The sequence below is a fragment of the Octopus sinensis genome, linkage group LG4 (genome assembly GCF_006345805.1).
Source record: "Octopus sinensis linkage group LG4, ASM634580v1, whole genome shotgun sequence".
NCBI classification, from domain to species: domain Eukaryota; kingdom Metazoa; phylum Mollusca; class Cephalopoda; order Octopoda; family Octopodidae; genus Octopus; species Octopus sinensis.
In genome coordinates, this window is record NC_043000.1 from 73,453,695 (window position 1) to 73,475,297 (window position 21,603).

Sequence of the window (21,603 nt, forward strand, 5' to 3'; positions counted from 1 at the left end):
ATCCATATAGTTAATCAAGTTGTCCACGAGGGAGTTTCATCCAACAGTTGGTGTAGCAGTATTATCAACTGCTACAAAAGCTAAGTGATGTCTTAGGCAGAAATAATTACAGTGACATCAAATTGCTGAACCAGGTGATCAAAATCACAGAAAGGGTTATAGCTCAATTAAATAGGAAGGGAGTTAGCATAGATGAGATGCAGTTTGTATTTGTGGTAGGTTTGAGCATGATTGATGCTATATTCCTGGTTAGGCAGCTTACAGGAGAAGTATTTTGCCTAAAAGAACCTCTGTACCTGGCTGTTGTTGACATGGAAAAATCTTTTGACAGGATCCCCCGCTCCATTATCTGGTAGTCAATGCAGAAGCTAGGGATAGATGAGTAGTTAGTGAGAGCTATACAAGCCATATACAGGGATGCTGCCAGTAAGGTGAAGGTTGACAACAAGTATAGCAAGAATTCAGTGTACAGGTAGGAATTCACCAAGGCTCAGTTCTCAGTCGCCTCTAATCTTTGTCCTCCAGGCCTTAACAGAGTAATTCAAAACCGGCTGTTCTTGGGAGCTCTATGCTGATGACCTTGTTCTTATAGCTGAATCACTACCTGACCTAAAGAAGAAATTTCAGGTGTGAAATGTAAGGGCCTTAGAGTTAATTTAGTAAAAAACAAATTCCATGTACATAGTAAAACAGACAAATCACAAGTTCCTTCGGGGAGATGCTAGATATATAAGAGGGATGTTGATAGAAACTTCATACATTGTACCCAGTGCAAGCTTTGGACACATAAGAGGTGTAGCAGTATTACAAGAAGGTTAATAGAAAAAAGTCTTTGTGTGTGGAAAATGTGTAGATACAATAAGCTCTAAAAATGTATAGACAATATACTTCCTCAGATGCTCAGGGGGAAAGTGGGGGGGGTCATTAGAAGTAGGAGATAACTTCTGTTACCTAGGTAACCAAGTTAGCAGTGGAGGAGGAAGTTGTGAAAGTGTAGTTGTTAGAATGACTGGGCAAAGTTCAGAGAGCTTCAATCTTTGTTGGTAACTAAGGGCCTTTCTCTCAAAGTGAAAGTCAGATTGTATGATGCCTGTGTACATACAGCTATGCTACATGGCTGTGAAACATGGGCTTTGGCCACAGGAGATTTGTGAAGGCTTGAAAGATATGAAGCTAACATGCTCCACTGGATGGGTAATATCAATGTGCATGCATAACAGAGAGTAAATGATTTAAGAGGAAAACTGTATAAGAGGCATCAGATGTATGCAAGAGAGAAGACTGCATTGATTTGATCACGTGATACATATGGATGAGGACTGTTGTGTAAATAAGTGCCAGGCTCTAATTGTGGAGGGAACCTGTGGAAGGGGTAGACCAAAGAAGACATGGGATGAAGTAGTGGGAAAGGATCTTTGTATGCTGGATCTCACTGAGAAAATTACAAGGGACTGGGAGATGTGGTAATTTGCTGCCCTTGAAAAGACATGTCAACCTAAGTAAAATCGCTGTCTTCCATAAATACAGGCTTATCTTTTCAGGTGTCAGTGCCACATAAAAAACACCCAGCACACTCTGTTAAGTGGTTGACACTAGAAAGGACATCCAGCTATAAAAACCATGTCACAACAGACAATTGGAGTCTGAACAGCTACCCAGCTGGTCAGCTCCATGTCAAATCATCCAACCCAAGCCAGCATGGAAAACGGATGTTAAATGATGATGATGATGATGATGACTCACACTCATTATCAATATGTCTTTTTGTATGTGGTAAATGTATCAATTATCATTCCATTGATACACTTGCATTATCTTTTCTCCTTTTCTTTTTCTAATATTAACAGACAAATTCAGCCTCTGGTCAATCTAATATAGCCTCTGGCCATCACTCAAGCAAAAATGATGCTATTGTCACCCAAGCATGGTTTACAACAAGAGATGAGAAGAATGCTTTGCAAAACAAAGGTATATTGTAATTATTCATAATAGTAGATTTAAAATATGTTTTTTATGTTGTAACAATAATAACAAAAAACAAAGAATATTTTATGTGTTTGTCACTTAAAAAAATATCTTTATTTTCTATCACAATTATCTATATCATTAAATGATCCTGGCTACCTTATATTTACCATAGAAGAGGTGTTTCAGATGTCATGAAAATAGTTTTAAGCATGATACAGTTGGAGAATTATGAACTATGGAAGTAGAATATCAATAACCAGAAAGTTGTTGCCTGGTAAAAAAAACAAACTTTGATACATAGTAATATACATGTTTATATGTTTTTGGTGATCAGTACCATTCTAACACAATACAGTTGCTTTAGACTCTGAGGTTGCAATTGGACCTCTTAAATCTGATAGTCCATCATTCAACAACTCCCACATTTTGAAACTGCTACCATTAGTATATTGATGAGTCAACAAGACATTACAGTTAATAGTGCTAAGCTGTCAAACTTTTGTTTATTTCAGTCTATTATTAGCTCACCTGGTTATCATTCAGAAAACTAAAAGGTGCAAATGATGGTGCATTTAATAATCATGCAAATGGTGCAAATAATAACCATAACCATAAATCATTAGTATAAAAAAAGTGAAGTTGAAGGAAAATAAAAGTCAGAAAAGTTTTGGAAAACATTGAGAGATGCTAGGAATATCAAAGTAGACAGTGTTCTAAGTCACAACTTAATGAAAGTTAAACATTTATGAAATTCCTATATAACTAGCCAAAGTTTTCCAGAGAGGATTAAAAACAGAATATAACTGAATATTTGCAAGGGTGGTTGTATGCGTTTAAGTGGAGAAATGTAATTTTGCTATGTAGTGTACATAGTAAAAACCTTAATGCTGATGTGGAAGCTATTGATGAAATACCCTGTTTTGACATTAAATACTATGGAAAACTCTTGCCCAAAAGATGATGTATGTTCCATTTTAAGGTAAGGATTCCAAAGGAGTTCTTGGCTGTTGCATTTCACAAAGTAATTGAGAATGTTAATCCAAGGACCTTTAAATGTATGAGAGTTCTTAGCTACTATAGTATTCAAAAAGAGTGAATAACAGTTAAGGGGTTGTTTTCGGGTTTGTTTAATGGTCTGAAAATTACTTCTTGTTTAACCTTTTAGTGTTTAGATTAATCTAGCAAATGTAATGCTTAATTGTTCACATTATTTTGAATTATGCTTGTAATTTTATTAATTTTTTACATACAGATTAAAAATTTTGTCAGTGAGAGCTTATATACCAGTGGATTATAGCTTTGTAATTTTAGCTAATCTTGCCGATTATATTTGACTTTTATGGGCAGATAAATTTAATTAACAGGTGTAAAAGCAATAACATTCTGCATAAACTAAAATTGAAATTCTTAATGCATCTTATTTGTTTGATTTGTTACTAAAATTATCCCAGAGCACCACCCTGACTGGCTTCTGTGCCGGTGGCATGTAAAAAGCACCGTCCGACCGTGGCCGTTGCCAGCTTTGTCTGGTCTCCGTGCCGGTGGCACATAAACAGCACCATCTGATCGTGGCCGTTTGCCAGCCTCATCTGGCACGTAAAAAGCATCCACTACACTCACAGAGTGGTTGGCGTTAGGAAGGGCATCCAGCTGTAGAAACACTGCCAGATCAGACTGGGCCTGGTGCAGCCTTCTGGCTTCCCAGACCCCAATTGAACCGTCCAACCCATGCTAGCATGGAAAGCGGACGTTAAACGATGATGATGATGATGATGTCAACTGCCATCAATGTTGCCACTTTTCAAGATGAGGTACATTAATTTGAATTCATCAACATATAGGTATAATCAGTACAAGATTATTCTTTCTCTATATTTCATTCAAACATTTTCATTGAAAATAAAGTATAAAACTCTTTTTCTAGTCAATATACCATTGGTTATGTACTCTTATACAATTTAATGAATACATTTACATAACAGAATGCATCTAATAAAAAAAACTCATTAGCAAGTGAGGCAAAGGTAACATAATGAAAATTGATATGTATTTTTCACGTTCACATATCTAGTATATATAAATTACAGTATGTGTTTGTATATTGACTAACACATAAATTTCCACAATTCTCAACTGATTTTCACCAAACTTTCCACACACATTACTTGTGTCCCAGGGATGGTCATGTACTATAACATTTTGCCCAGAGCTCCTGTGTAAATGGACAAACTGGGAAAAATGGTGGTTTACACAGGTTTTTCTTTAATTCATTGAATGTACATAGTTTTTTGAATGTAGGGTCTTCCATACTTTTTTAATCTATATCATTGTATATTGGCAATAGAGAATATTTTTCAGTGGTTTTTCCCATTTTTTAAAATTTATTATTTATATGTTGTAATTGTATATTATTACTTGGTTAGAGAATATTATAAAAGTGAAAGAATTTTGTTTATTTATTTATTTCAACTGTCTACCTGAGACTGTGATTAAATTGACTAGGAACACTGTACGTGATGAATATCTAATATCAAACAACCTTAATCACCATATTTAAACTGCATTAAACTTTGGTAGGATTACCTTTACCTATTCTGAGTTACTTGAAAGGTGACGTTCCTTTCCCTCTCTTCTATTTGTTGATACCTTTGTTTACCTACCAATGTGTTGTTTCATTTTGAGGATGCTTATTTACCCATCCATTATATTTTGAATGCAACATCTTTATACTGCGAACTACTAAAGCATTCATATCTTCATTTTTTGTTGCCTGAAGTCAATTTCAGAGTGGTCGTATACTGTAAGCACGTAGCAAGTACATTCCTTTAACTCTCTTTTTTCAATAGGTATTATATTGCCATTTTTGAATGTACCAATCATACTTCTCCAAAAAAATAGCTCCCTTTACTGTTGAATAAAATGAACTCACATAGGGGAAGTGTCAACGTCTTCCTTCAATTTCCTTACACCATTTATGTGGCTGTTTCTAACTAGAAATTTCGCTTTCATATAAAACAACTATATTTGGTAGTTACTATCCATAATCTACTCCCAAAACACTTCAAGCAGTTCTACCTTGCATCACTTGCAAACGTAAATGTCCCATGGCTTCCACAATAACCAGCCTTCAATTAGGTTTTCTGTTCCTAGGTTAATCAGAAACATAGATTGCCATGTTATTCATAAACCTTCTCAGTAGTTCAATTATTTGGTGAAGAAAATACCACCAAAGCAAAAGGATGGGTGCATTTGCTAGTTATTTAATAAATTGAAAAGAATATATGATAGTATTACTATCAAACAACAAAATATAGTTATGCCATATTTCTACTGTGAAACTGTCCAAAGCACCCTTTACACAAGGGCACTTTGCCAAACAAACGCATATATAAGGTCTTGGCCTGATATCTTTTCGCAGTTTTTTTGTCTTTTTTTTTTTGCAGTATGCAAACTTTTTCCTTCCATTTATCTTTTCGACTTTATGAAAGTTGATATTTTCTCTGTTGACATCCACCTCAGTTACTTTTGCTTTTCTCCCAATTCTGTGCTTTTTGGAAGAAAAGCCTTCACATACCTGAGATGCGATGTCACCCAAACTTTCAAATGGTTGTAGTCTTTTGGTGGCAAAGGTGCCTTGTGACTTTTTACATAAACAATATATGAATTAATTTAGTTAGACATAATGATAGAGATATATGGATCACCATACCTTATGTCAGGATTCCAGTAGTTCCACAGTTGAGGAAGCTGGTTGATACCAAACATAATGTTTATTAGTAAAAAAAAAAGCTCAAATTTCTGCAGTATCAGTTGGCTGCCATAGTGGATTGGGTCTTCCACAAACAGAAATTATGCATTGAGCATATTTGTTTCCTCTGTGACAGTTTCAAAAAAACACTTTTCAGTAAAAATAAAAATAAAGTCCAATGGTTGGGCATTGAGAGGTAAACTGTATTGTGGACTAGTTTTTTCTGTGAAATCAGGAATTATAGTTGGTGTAGTAATCTTCAACCATGTTGCTGTAATGTTTTCAATATCATTTTCATCACTTTCATTTTTATCACTTTCATAATCAAAATCTTCCTCATCTAACAAAGATTGTCAATATGATTCATCCAAAGTCAATCACTGTTGTTTTCGTTTATATTTTGTACATCATCAAGAGTAAAAACTTTGAAATCATAATGGCTACTTGCTGACACCATATCACTAAAAACTAAGATGTATACATCTCTTCAGAATTTAGGCCAACAGAGTTAGTTTTCTCCAACTTAACCCTTTAGCATTTAGACTGGCCAAAACTGACCGAAAATTATTCCCATTCATTTGTTTGAACCAGCCACATCCAGCCATATCTGATTCCTCTATGAAATCACTAATAAAATAAACAAATCACATTATTGAATTCTTGTAGCTTTGAGATAATGGGAGATAAAGCCTTTCCTGCCTTTATTCAAGTAAAATAAAGGCAGGAAAGGCTTTATCTCCCATTATCTCAAAGCTACAAGAATTCAATAATGTGATTTGTTTATTTTATTAGTGATTTCATAGAGGAATCAGATATGGCTGGATGTGGCTGGTTCAAACAAATGAATGGGAATAATTTTCGGTCAGTTTTGGCCAGTCTAAATGCTAAAGGGTTAAGTTGGAGAAAACTAACTCTGTTGGCCTAAATTCAAAGTGTAAGTTATATTTTATGTTAAAGAGTTGTTCTGCATACTCCAAAGTAGAACTTTTAATAAAAGACAGTGTTTTTGGTCTATAACTCTCTACTAATTGCACCTCAGTGAGACAATCCTGTAACTAGAACATACAGTAATCCCTTGACTATTTATCCCCTAAATTCTGTCTTTGAATGTCTGACGGAGAACTCTCAGATTTTTCAAGTCTGTTTTACTATTATCAACATTTGCTGTCTCGTTTAAACTATGCTAAGCACCCTTCCTAGTTCGAGGAAATATTTCCTCCCGCGTGTTCTTGACCACTTCCCCCCTTCTCCCTCTCTCTTTATCTTATTCTGTCTGTCTGTCTCTCTCTCTCTCCGTGTTTCTCTATGCCTCCCTCTTTCGATTACCACTTGCTTCGCCCTATATAAACTAGCCCACGTACATGGACTACCACTCGTTTTCAATCTACTGCTGCAGAATAACAGATCCTTGATGTTCAGTTATGAATTTTTCCATCTTTTCAATCTCGTTTCATCCACCTTACTATTTCAGCACAGATCATAAACTTCTCTGCTATTAGCTCTGTTCATTATTCTGTCTAGTTCAGTTACATGCCATCATGTAAATATAGTTTTCAAATAGGCTCGTCTTCCTTGCTGTTCCCTTAAGATAACCTTGCAACATGTTCATTGACTCACTCATTCAGCTATTAAAGTTATCACACAGTTACTTATTTATCCCCTAAATTCTGTCTTAGAAAGTCTGACGGAGAACTCTCAGATTTTTCAAGTCAATTTTACTATCATCAACATTTGCTGTCTCGTTTAAACTATGCTAAGCAGACACCTTCCTAGTTCGAGGTGCGCCTGGAAGTTCCTATCGTACCTATCCTTTGTCAACCCTGGGTTGCCTCCCATGAACACTTCAAAAGGCTGTATGCCATCCCCACCCTTAGTCTAGGGCTATCTACTATGTAAGGTAATGATCATATAGTGTGAAATATGAAAGGGTAGTGTGTGCAGGTTGAACTGAAGGCTACTCAAAATCAAAACTCAAAGTGAAATTCGATGATGGGCATGAGCACTATACGAGCGTGATCATTGACAGAGCGGCTAACCGGTTTCCGTGCCAGTGGTACATAAAAGGCACCATTCGAGTGTGATTGTCACCAGCTTCACCTTACTGGCACTTGTGCCCTGTGCTAGTAGGGTGCTAAGAGCACCATCCGAGCGTGATCGTTGCCAGAGCGGCTAACTGGCTTCCATCCGGTGGCATGTAGGAGGCACCATTTGAGCAGGGTCATTACCAAAGTCACCTTACTGGCATCTGTGCAGTTGGTATGTGTAAAAACTTTGAGCGAAGTCGTTGCCAGTGCCACCTGACTGGCCCTCGTGCCGGTGGTATGTAAAAGCACCCACTACACTCTTGGAGTGGTTGGCGTTAGGAAGGGCATCTAGCTGTAGAAACTCTGCCAGATCAAGACTGGAGCCTGGTGCAGCCATCTGGTTCACCAGCCCACAGTCAAACCGTCCAACCCATGCTAGCATGGAAAGCGGAAGTTAAACAATGATGATAATGATGATAATTTGTATCATCATCATCATCATCATCATTTAGCGTCCGTTCTCCATGCTAGCATGGGTTGGACGGTTCAACTGGGGTCTGTGAAGCTGGAAGGCTTCATCAGGCCCAGTCAGATCTGGCAGTGTTTCTACAGCTGGATGCCCTTCCTAACGCCAACCACTCCGTGAGTGTAGTGGGTGCTTTTTACGTGCCACCCGCACAGGTGCCAGACAGAGCTGGCAAACGGCCACGAACGGATGGTGCTTTTACGTGTCACCGGCACGGGGGCCATGCAAAACAACACTGCAGAGGAATCAACATTAACTTAAATAATAAACCGTGATAGGTGAACCGTGATATGGCAAGAGATTACTGTATTACATTCATTAAAATATAAATACAAATCAGTTTATGCACTGTTTCTGTGCTGAGGAATTTTACTTAAAAGATATAATATGGTCTTTAGCATAAGTTTAGAAAGTACACTACAAGTTAGCTTTTCAAGATGAGGAAAGAGTTGAACCTGACTATGCTGAATTTAAAGTTTCTAGTGAAAGAAAATCATCAAAAAATTGGTTGAGTATGCTAGGAGAATGATGAACACAAAGTGTCTTGTAATCACAAAAGAAATTACAAAGGAAAACCTCAATAATGACGAGCCTGTTGTTTATAAAGAAACTGATTGAGAAATAGAGCAGATGGTGCATGAAGATAAAAACAAATCATCATCATCATCATCATCATCGTTTAGCGTCCGTTTTCCATGCTAGCATGGGTTGGACAGGTCAACTGGGGTCTGTGAAGCTGGAAGGCTTCGTCAGGCCCAGTCAGATCTGGCAGTGTTTCTACGGCTGGATGCCCTTCCTAACGCCAACCACTCCGCGAGTGTAGTGGGTGTTTTTTACGTGCCACCTGCACAGGTGCCAGACAGAGCTGGCGAACGGCCACGAACGGATGGTGCTTTTACGTGTCACCGGCACGGGGCCAGGCGAGGCTGGCAACGGACACGAACGGATGGTGCTTTTACGTGCCACCGACACGGGGCCAGACAGAGCTGGCAACCGGCCACGAACGGACGGTGCTTTTACGTGTCACCGGCACGGGGGCCAGCCGAGGCTGGCAACGGACGCGAACGGATGGTGCTTTTACGTGCCACCGACACGGTTGCCAGACAGAGCTGGCAAACGGCCACGAGCGGACGGTGCTTTTACGTGTCACCGGCACGGGGGCCAGCCGAGGCTGGCAACGGACACGGACGGATGGTGCTTTTACGTGCCACCGACACGGGGTCAGACAGAGCTGGCAAACGGCCACGAACGGATGGTGCTTTTACGTGCCACCAACACGGGGCCAGACAGAGCTGGCCAACGGCCACGAACGGACGGTGCTTTTACGAGTCACCGGCGTGGGGCCAGGCGAGGCTGGCAACGAACACGAACGGATGGTGCTTTTACGTGCCACCGACACGGGGCCAGGCAGAGCTGACAAACGGCCATGAGCGAATGGTGCTTTTACGTATCACCGGCACGGGTGCCAGACGAGGCTGACAGCGGACACGAACAGATGGGTCACTTAACCCCTGCTTTCTGATATATGATTTGATTTGATTGTTCTCACTGGTCTTGCCGGGTCTTCTCACGCACAGCATACTTCCTAGGTCTCGGTCTCTGGTCATTTCCTTGGTGAGACCTAGAGTTCGAAGGTCGTGCTTCACCACCTCGACCCAGGTTTTCCTGGGTCTACCTCTTCCACAGGTCCCCTCAACTGCCAGGGTGTGGCACTTTTTCACACACCTATCTTCATCCATTCTCACCACATGACCATACCAGCGCAATCGTCTCTCTTGCACACAACATCTGATTCCTCTTAGGTCCAGCTTTTCTCTCAAGGTACTTACACTCTGTCGACTATGAACACTGACATTACACATCCAACGGAGCATACTAGCTTCATTTCTCGCGAGCTTACGCATGTCCTCAGCAGTCACGGCCCATGTTTCACTGCCATGTAGCATGGCTGTTCGTACACATGCATCATACAGTCTGCCTTTTACTCTGAGCGAGAGGCCTTTAGTCACCAACAGAGGTAAGAGCTCCCTAAACTTTGCCCAGGCTATTCTTACTCTAGCCGTTACACTTTCAGCACACCCCCCCCTACTGACTTGGTCACCAAGATAACGGAAGCTATCAACCACTTCTAGTTTTTTCCCCCTGGAAAGTGACGGAAGTTTTTTCTGCAGATTTTCAGAGGTTAATGCTCCCGAGCATCTGCCACATACAAAAACCATCTTCCTAGTTAGCCTTCTATGACATTGCTGCACCTCTTATGTGTCCATAGCTTACACTTGGTGCATCTTATAGAGTTTCTACCTACACCTTTTCTACAGATCGAGCAGGGCCATCTACCTGAAGGCGTTTGTGATTTGTCTACCTTCCTACTTATTACGACTTTGGTTTTAGCTAGGTTGACTCTAAGGCCCTTCGATTCTAAACCATGCTTCCACACCTGAAACTTCTTCTCCAGTTCTGATAATGACTCAGCAATTAGAGCAAGGTCATCAGCATAGAGGAGCTCCCAGGGGCATCCTGTCTTGAATTCCTCCGTTATTGCCTGGAGGACTATGATAAATAGGAGGGGGCTGAGGACTGAGCCTTGGTGGACCCCTACCTCTACCCGGAATTCTTCACTGTACTCATTTCCAACCCTCACCTTACTAGCAGCGTCCCTGTACATGGCTTGCACAGCTCTCACTAACCATTCTTCTATTCCTAGTTTCCTCATTGACCACCATATGAGGGATCGGGGGACCCTGTCGAAGGCTTTCTTCTCCATGTCAACAAAAGCCAGGTACAGGGCCTTATCTTTGGCTAGGTATTTCTCCTGCAGCTGCCTTACCAGGAATATAGCATCAGTGGTACTTTTCCCTGGCACGAAACCAAACTGCATCTCATCTAAACTAACTCTCTCTCTAATTAGTTGGCTTATGACCCTCTCTGTAACCTTCATCACCTGATCCAACAGCTTGATACCTCTGTAATTATTTGTATCTATGGCATCACCTTTACCTTTGTAGCAGTTGACTATTATGCTGCTACACCAGTCATGAAAAATGTGCAGAAAAAATGAAGAAGCAAAAGAAAGAATTTCTATAGATAAACATATCTAGACAAAGAGATTCAGTGGCAAGATTAGAGCAAAGTGACTTTATAATGAAACAAGAAATCATGTCTGATTCAAACAAAATTAATTAGGAAGAAACCCAAAGCATGCTATGTTGCAACAGTAATTGAAGAAGGTTGTTCATAACTCTACCAAGGCTCATTTCAGCATAGAAAGACCATTTCTTTCCACCCCTTTTGATCATGATGTGCAAATAGGCCTAGGTCTATTTAATTGAGATCTTGATGACCCTGGACTATCCTGGTGTACTTGTAGTCTGCCTGCATTTATATTGTTCTATTATTTTTGATTTCAGACTTTATATTACATAAAACAATAAAAACTTATTTGAAAAAAATATCATTGGCTGTATTATTTTGTATTTCAAGTTTGTTCTAGCTTTGACATGACATCAGTATGTATGTATGCATGTATGTACACATACACACAGAATGAGATAGCTAAGTTATGTATTTACACAAAGACTCCCTTAGAGTCAGCTTTCTGTTTTCTGACATTATTCTTTATCTGGAAATGGCCGGGTCCCAAAATTTCCAGACTAAAGTAATCCAGCTTGTATTTTCAGTTAGCAAGTTAAGTAAACTGAGGCATGCAGACTATGTGTTGCAAAATTTGAATTTGTGACTTTACAAAATAACTTAAAGCATATGAGCCATTTACATTTAGAAAAAGGCATATAAAAGAAAACTTATGAGCATTTTATTGGTAGAAAAATAATTATTCCTTTTTTTAATTTTGATGAGAAGAAAGAAGGGTTGTTATTAATTCACTTCAAATCTAGATATTGAGATATCAATTAACTAAACTCATTCTCAATTGATTTATTTGTTTATAATAATCTTCTGCTTAAAAATTTACTAGACTAGTAAATACTTTGATTGTGAAAATTCTTAACCATATCACTTCAAGAATAGATATATTTAGTTATTAACTCTTGTTTTGTATCTAAGCTGGATGGAAATGGTACTTAATTAGGTCAAAAGGATTAAAAGGAATCACTCTCAAGCCTGTATGTGTAGCGTCTCTTGTTAAAGGTCTCTACCCAGTAGTTTGGATCTAACACTGAGAAGAACAGTCCAGATACTGATAAGAATTATGTTCTTTTAAATCTGTAAAATGTACCCTATTTCTATGAAATGATAATCATTATTTCACCTTCTTATAGAAATATTTTCTTATTTCGTTTAGGCCATTCTTGGGTCCAAGGCCAGTGGACAAAAGATGAAATAGAACTCTTACAAGCAAACATCAATAGCTATTGTAAAGTAAGTACATTTGACTGAAAGCTTTTTGAATTTCATTTAGTCTTATAAAATGGTCAGAAGCCATTCTATATGATTATTTCCACCCTTTCTTTGAGGTAGACAAACTAGGATTACAAAGCTATTAAAATGCATGCAATAAAACTAACATCAACAAAAGCTTACTTTTTATATCCTTTAAAGTCATTTGCATGTACCAAATTGTGTACAACCCCTTCCTCCAGACCAAACCATTAAGAAGAAAAATACTTCTGGGCAATCCTCTTTGAGCAAACTGAGGATTAAAAATCTGTGACAGTAATGTTTTTTTAGAAATATCTAAGATTCTGTTATCTGAAGTACCTCTTCCTTAGTTTAGATAGTGGGGTGTTTTAACCCTTTAGAATTTAAACCAGCCATATCTGGTCAAAATATTTAACTTGTTTTATGTTTAAAGTCCAGCCTCTCACACCTACTCTACAATGTCATTGTAAAAATAAACAATCACATCATCAAAATCTTAAAGTTACAAAATTAATTCAAAAAATTGTGAATAAATAAGCCTTACATTTGACAGAACAACCTGAATGCTAAAGGGTTATGAGAAACCATGTAGATTCATATCTTACTGGTGTTGTTAACTTAGATAATTTTGGCTCTTTGGACTAAATTCCTAAAGTAAACTACCTTATTGCGAGACAGATATAATACATTGTAAAATTATTCACCTGAAGAAATATGGCAATGCAAACTGAAATGTTTAAGCATATTAGATTTATGAAATTACTTGTTGATACTTCAACTTTCAGGAAATTCCCTACACTTATATTCATATCACAATTTCATCTAAAGAAAATTTCATAAATTAAATTTGGTTAGGTAATACAAATAGTATGTTTTCTAGACACTGTATCTTACAAGTTTTAAGAGGATAGAAAACTAAGTAATAATATTTATTTGTACTAAAAGCTTATTTTCATTAGGAGACACATAAGTTGAATGGTTGATATATCCTACCTAATGTAGACATTCTATTATGCTATAGCAGATAATTCTGCTTTTTTCCTATCTAGTCTATAAAAAAAAATAGCTTTTACTACAATTTTAAATTATATCATATAACAATTTGTGCAAATATCTAAATTTTAACCTATAAAAATTTTGTTTTTCTTGAATATAATTGAACAGTTGTGTTGCTTTATGGGTTAGGTATTTTTGAATTGCAGACATTAAAAATTATGTTCTGAGAGCAATAAAAACATTCATCATCCACTTCAAATAGTTTAGAAGTTTTACTTAGCCTTAATTTAAATTATTTATACAAAGAAATTTATTTTTTGTGTTCTACATTTTTATGAATTATGTCAGATATAGAGATGGATTCTATTTAAACATCAACCAATCAACTGTGAAGTTGGAATATATATTAACAAGGATTAGATAAAATGGCTTGCCAGTTTCACATGTTATTCTTTGTCCCTATATTAGTTTTGTTTTCATTTTCTTTTATAAACTTTACTTGTTAATATTATGTGGCATTTGCTGGGCTTCTTTTCATCTAGAATGTAACATCACCTACTAAAGCTCTTTTGTTGAATGTTGCTTAATGTACAGTTTTATGTCTTACTCCCAGGATAACAATATCAGTAACCCTACAGAAATCATTTTTGAGATGTCCAAAGATGAGCGGAAAGATTTTTATCGAACAGTTGCAAAAGGACTTAACCGACCTCTGTTTTCTGTGTATAGACGAGTAATACGAATGTATGATCAAAAAAATTATGTTGGCAAGTACAGTCAAGATGAAATGATTAAACTCAGAGAGTTAGTATATTTTCTTTAATTATTACGTGTTTCAATACAGCTGTTTTCTACGTTTTTATAATATGTTAAGGCTGGCCTTTGTGAATTGCAGGTACAACTCTCTTTTGCCAGCTGAGTGGACTGGAGAAGTACTGTGTAACAATGCACCACTGGTTTTCAAATTCATGATCATGAGCTGAATAACCTAACCTCTAGGCCACACACCAGCAGATACCAGCTGACAATTGCATAATATCCTATTGTTACACAAACAAACACAGATAACGACATATGTACATACACATTCAAACACAGTCACATATTGTTATGTACACACACACAAACACATACTTTCATACAGGTACGCGCACCATGCACATAATTTCATACAGTTACATGCATGCACATGTACACACATACACACACACACACCAGCAGACAATCAGTGTCATATTTTTCACTTATTTATTATTTATCGGAATGCTATAATCTTTGTAGAGCTAGTTGAGGGAGGAGGAGGGTGTAGTGACTATAGCAGACTGACATGTACTGATAAACTGACACATAAGTCTTACCAAACTAATTTTATTAATATAGATTATACATATAACTGTGGGCAAATGAGAAAAAAGAAGTTAAAGGATGCTTTTTCAATGGATGGCTTCCAAATAAAACTTAAGACAAAGCCTCAATCTGTTGTTTTGTATATTGTATATGTCTATCTAAATCTATGAATAAAGTGTTTATTATGTTAGGTTGCGCCTCAAGCATGGCACAGACTGGGCTGCCATTGGTGCTGTATTGGGCCGAAGTGCATCATCTGTCAAAGATAAATGTAGACTAATGAAAGATACCTGTAATTCAGGTAAGGTGAAACTTCCTTTTTATGTTTTATATTTATTTTTTCTTGAAAAGGAAATTATTCTACTCTTTCTTCAAGCAATTTGATAGGACACTATTGTATCCCGTGCTGTTCTGCAACTGATTTGATTGTCATGTTTAAATGTTTAAGCTTGTACTATTTTCAGCTTCTCTCTATTTTGATTTGTTTGTCAGGGAAATGGCTCCCAGAAGAAGAACAGCGACTTACAGATGCTGTGTGTGAATTATCAGGAGCACAGCCAGGTATTTTTAAAAATTTTATGTTACATTTTTAAATAGGATGTACAGGTGTTTGGAAATGAATCATAAGTTGGATTTTTTTCGTCTCTGTTTTGTATAAAAGTGATATGCTTTAGGAAGAGTAATATTAAAGTCTCAAATGAAAATAAGTTGTTTTGTTTCTTCATATAAATTTAGTAACTATTTCTCTTGGGAGTTTTAGTATTGAGTTTTAGATTTCTCTTGGGAGTTTTAGTTTTGAGAGCTGGTCTTTATAAAATTTCTGTTCTTAGTAATGCAATAGGTTATGAATATATTTGTCTTTTAATAATAATTTTGGTTTGGAATTTGTGACTGATTGCAGAGTGATAAGGTAGGTGCAAACCTTACTGTTGTTTGTGCAGCAGTAGTTTTACATGAAAGGCTGAGTTAAGATAGCTGAGGCAAGTCGAATTTTTAATTTAGTGCTATACTTCATCATACAACTTTCTTTGCATCCAAGTATTTTTTTTTTCCAGTGTTATCATCATCATTTTATGTCTGCTTTCCATGCCAACATAGGTTGAATGGATCATCACAATCCAGAACCTTCTTAATTGGGAATTACTACACCAATAAACTGGTGTTCATACATGTCATTTGACTTAATTTCTAAAGCTGGATGCTCTTCTTGCCAACCACTTTAAAGTGTATTGAGTGCATTTTTGAGTTAGTAAAATTGTTGTCTCATTCACCAATTACTCTAGAGGGAGTGTGATTTGTCAACTTTCCATTGTGGCACAGGTACAGCAGGGTTGGTGACTTGTACATAGAACATTATAGAAAGTAGTCAGGTATCTAAGAAGAACAATAGTGGGGCATTTTGAGAGGAATCAAGTAGTGGAAGGGTGGCAAAGTAAAGGTGGATGATGGGTAAGAGCAGATACTGGTTGGCAACAAAAGTGTCTGTGAGGAGGAAGAGTGATGGCTTGTAGTACAGAAAGCTGAAGTTAGAGTGTATTGTGTTGAAGGATAAAGATGGTACAATGCAGTTTCTTATACATAAACCTGTGAAAGGATGCGGGTGGACCAATGCAGTCTCTGATAGATGGGCCTAATGAAGGGCAAAGGAGTCAGAGAGATTATTTGGGTTTGATAATGTCTCTTATATATAGGCCCTTGATTAATTCAGTTCCTTATACATAGGTTTAGGGAAGGGCAAGGGAGTTAGAATGAGGCAGAAGATATGGAGAGTACTAGTAATAGGGAAATGAGATGAGATATAGTGCTGTGAGTGAGAGAAAGAGGTAGGGTTAAAAGGGAAGGTAAGAGAGCAATAGAATGATGAAGTGCCTCAGATTCTAAAACGCTACTCTGATGTTGGGTATCTTTTGTCGTAGGTAGTTGGATTTCTAATTTATGGAGATCGACTGAACTCAGTGGAATATCTCTCTGGCAGGCTTTGCTCCTCCTTCCTGTAGTTATTGTTTTGGAGGAATAACCTGCCCTCAACTGCATTGCTACATTTGCTCGGAACTGCAGATGGTCACACTGCTTGCGAGCCCCTCCTTATTTGGTATATAATATAAATACATTTACAAGGCTCATGTTCACTATATATCAAACCAGGTATTGCCACCATTTATTGCCTGGTCTACCAATCGGATAATAACTCATCTTCTGGGTCAGCCAATCCACACCGCCTATGTACCTGTTATAATCAAGGTTCACTAATGGGGTGCCATTTTCATCTACACATAGTTGTGCACTGGTAGATGGAAAATTTATCTGTCTTTTATCTGTATGTAGTCGCTAGCAAATTTCCTTTCTGCTGATGGATTATTTCACCTCTTTTAATTTTGCTTTTTTATATCGAACAGCAGCCCTTTTCTACTAACAATTACTGTAGCACACGTATATGTTGTCACAGCTTCTAAATCCAGTGCAAGTTTGACCGAACTAAAAAATTGGTCAAAAAATAATATCTGGCCCTGGTTATGGTATGGAATTGATAAATTCCAGACCACATCATACCCTAGGCCATGCTGACTAACATTATTGTTTCTTTTTCCCTGTATAAAAACTAAATCCACAGCAGTACCCCATTTTGTGGGTTTTCCTAGCGTATACAGTTTGTTTCTGCAGTGATCACTTCAAACAAGCATACTGGAAAAAATACGAAAACAGTCTAACAGTTTCACTTACTGAGAAAGACTATGGGTAGACCCCGTCTCCCCAGAAAATTTGTTAATAAAAACATTTTTAGACTTTTTACTCCATTCTGATGTAAAATCGTCTTTGCTGTCGCTATCGCTGCTTTCAGTTTCTTCAGAATCACTGCTTTCAGTTTCGGATACAGAAATATCTGATTCATTCCCGTACACCACATGCTTTTGTACCTCATTCATTCTTTTTCTTGATATCTTCATATCTCCCATTAAAAAACCTTCAAATTCAGAATTACTGTTTGGTAGTATGAAACTCCTATCCATTTTCAAAGTTGGAAAAAAATCAGTGCCAAAAAATTGTGGAAAAAAAATCTCCCAAAATTCACTAAGTTCAGATATCATGTTAAATAATGTTGGCTATTATAACTCAACTATTTACAAAGTGAAATCATATGTTTTCACAAATGTACTAATGAGATTTGCGTTCAAATTTACATTTAAATAACAATGGGTACTCTTGGCTGGCTACGGCCAAGTTGGCCTTATGAACCAAAAAACTTTTCGGCCGTCTACAGCCAGGTTGGTATCGAAAGGGTTAAAGTTTTCAAATTATATCTGTTGTCTCTGGTCATTTTACATGGAAAAATTGAGTATGCTTTCTTTATTCAATTGAGTATTTCCTTATTCAATCAGAATTGGGTTGAAGTGTTTCCAGTGCATTGATAGAAAAGGAAAATTTAGTATTTCAGGTTTGTGTCTGTGGGGCATTAATAAGTGTTTCCTTATGAAAATTTTCCTGATTGTCAGGTCCCGGATCTGTTGCCTGTGTACTGTCGATCTGCCCTTCAAGATCAAGCTAGTATGACCTATGTAGTCCTCATTACATCCACCACATTTGGCACAGATAAGGTAAGATTCTCAACTGAAGAATTAGCCAAAGAAAATGCCAAAACAACCCTCAGGGAGTTGGGAAAGTAAAGGTGGCAGAGGTGCCATCAGAAGTGGACATCTCTTTGCTTGTAGCAGCTGTATTATATGGCATAGAGGACAAAGTAAAATTCTACAAGTGTACAAAATGAGGAAAAAGAATTGGTCAGGCACAGGCATGGAACTGTTTATTCTTGCTTATTTGGCCACTGCTGGAAACATCCCTGACCTGATCAACCTACCTAGTGGAACACAACTATTTGTAGTAGTAGAGGACAGAAAAGCAAGGTACCACACTTATGGTAAAACAAACCATTTAAAGGTTTTCTGCTCCATGCAAAGAAAAGAATAAACCCTGCTGCTGCAAACACCTTCAACACAACAACACCTAAAGCATCAGTGCTAAGAGCAGCTGCATCCAAAACCAAAACAACAACAGCATCAGCAGAAAGAGCAGCAGGAGAAATCCATTCAGCAACATCAGCAGCAAGGACTGATACCACACCCAAGGAAAACTATAAAAGAAAAACACACCATCACACTTGAGAAAAGTGACACCAGTTGACCAGGCCACCAGCCTAGAAATGCTGACTGTGAAAACTTGTCTAGTGAGGAAAACAGTTTTATAAACCCTGTAGAATGGATCACGGTGAAAGGAAAAAGGTAAAAATTAGAAAATGAAAAGCACAGTGCAAAACTAAAATCAAGGAGATTAGAGGAGGAGACACAGAAACCAACAAACTATCACAAACCCACACATCTCACACCAATGCAATTACAAACATCTCTGACACTACAAACACACTGACATCACAAACACCTCAACAAAGGAAAGCACATAGCATTCCAGATCAGCAATATGAACAGCACTACCAAGGCATCATAAATTACATGGCCATAGACACAAACAACAAGAATTTAATAAAACATTCAAAAATACACAGACATTACTCTAAATGAATACTGCCCCCACATCACTCTAAATGCACCCCTTCGTAAAATCCCTATTCACATAGAAATTATGAAACTAGGGCAGCAAACTTACAACAAATTAAAAGCAAAATATCCCAAAGGAATGGGAGATTTCCATGGGACCATAAATAAAAGGCACTACCAAGAAATGCTTGTGGAGACACCCACAAAAAGCCAAGACAGAAATCTGTCTCTGCACAAAATATAGAGTAAGTGATTCTTTTTATTCTCCTCTCTGACAAGCATGGCATTGCTCAGAATAGACAGTATAAATTCATGTGGCTTGGGGCTACCTTAGAACCAGGGCCACCTATTCAATGACCTCAGGTCACCAAGTTTAGATGTAGTGGCTATCAGTGAAACCAGACTCTCTAACCAACATACTGGATATGTGATTTACTATGGGAAGGTGGAACTGCAGTGTTGTTCCAGAGAGGTCTGAATCTGAAAAGGACTATATTCCTGGATCCAGATGGTAAGTTGATAGTCCTGGATATGAGCAGTAGTGACAGAGGTGCCTTCAGACTGGTGGTTATTTATGCTCTGACGGGCAGGACAGCCAGATTTCTTCAGACATTTGGAGGTTTTCCTTGGATCATCTAAGCTTTTAGCGCTAATGGGTGATTGGAACACCATTTTGAATGCACATTTGAATTGTGTTGGGGCTAACTGTTAGAAGTGTGAGATGCAAAAGCCTTGCAAAACTACTCAGACGTTTTCAACTGTCTTACAGGTACTAACTGTATTTCCCAAATGCACCAGTGTGGACATGGACAAATTACATCTAGGTCATATCTATAATATTTTGTAGGCCAGCAGATAAGGATAGTATAAGTTGTTCACTTTTTAAAATCTGCACAGTCAACTTAGATATACTTAATAGGCAGGGACCCAGTTACTGGAAGCTGAATACATCATTCCCAGCATACCAGACTTACAGAGACTGTATTAGCAAATTAGCTAAACAGGCATTGATGGCATCAGTTATCAACAACAAATGATGACTGGCCCTGAAAAAGGTAAATAGAGTAGAATTAATTAGGTTTAATAAGGCATTAGTGATAGAAAGAAATAGAATAGAGGGAAACTTAGAAGAGGTACTTAAGAAAAGTAGTGTAACCAACATGCTAATGGTGAGCTTGGCCCTGGACTAATGCTAAGCATGAAGAATGCATTGTCAGAGCTATTGTGTGTGCTCTGAGAAACAAAGGAATGAAAGCTACTCAATGGACCTGAGTGGCAGAGGCACAACATGGCAATAAAGCCACAATTTGGTCTTTGGTTGACCAAAATGGATGCATAGTACTTGAGTGCAAGCAGATGTGTGCAGCACTTCACCCAACTATTTTAGACAAATGGCAAGCTAGAATGCAGGATGAATTTCAGTGCCTACCTCAACAGCATGCCATGAATTTCAGTAACAAATAACAGCCACAGAAATACAGGATGCAATGATAGGTTACATGGGGCGGAAATTGCTTGGTATGAATGATCTGCTCCATGAGCTTTATTTTTATATGCCAGACTTGTTTGCAACCTTTTAGTAGGACAAGAGAATTTCTAGTTCTATGTGTTGAGGAGTGGTGCATTGCCAAGAAGGGACCCAAACCAGGTGGTATCAAATAGAAAATTTTAGGCCCATAATGCTGCTGAATGCAGATTTTGGCCTAGGTGTTTACAAGGAGATTGGCACTTGTTGAAAAACTGATTGATGATATGCAATCCCAAGCAGATCCATCCACAACAACTTTATACAACACATCATAGACAATGGTGGGTAAAGAAGTTGGCATTAGTGGGGCCCTGATCAATTTGGATCAGTCCAAAGCTTTTAATAGGGTTGATCACCAATACTTTACAGCCTTTCTCACAGTAGCCAGTTTTGGCCTTGTTTACTGTGGCTGGATTGCTACAACACACAGTAACATCTGCTCAGTAGTTCAGGTGTATGAATACCTATCAAAACCATTCAGCATCATACACTTAATCTGTTAAGGATTGTCCTTTCTTGTCTCTTCTGTATGAATTGACTTT

General features: G+C 37.8%; 1 protein-coding gene across 7 annotated transcripts in view; it reads left to right on the forward strand.

Annotated features, from left to right (window-relative positions):
- The window catches only part of LOC115210414 (cyclin-D-binding Myb-like transcription factor 1), a 145,798-nt gene that overhangs the window by 97,334 nt on the left and 26,861 nt on the right, over positions 1–21,603 (forward strand). For all 7 annotated transcript variants that reach the window (XM_036502147.1, XM_036502149.1, XM_029779013.2 and 4 more), the window contains 5 exons: positions 1,848–1,968; positions 12,567–12,643; positions 14,253–14,443; positions 15,178–15,287; positions 15,479–15,547. In XM_036502147.1, coding sequence (XP_036358040.1) covers positions 1,848–1,968; positions 12,567–12,643; positions 14,253–14,443; positions 15,178–15,287; positions 15,479–15,547 — 568 coding nt within the window. The remainder of the gene's footprint in view (positions 1–1,847; positions 1,969–12,566; positions 12,644–14,252; positions 14,444–15,177; positions 15,288–15,478; positions 15,548–21,603) is intronic.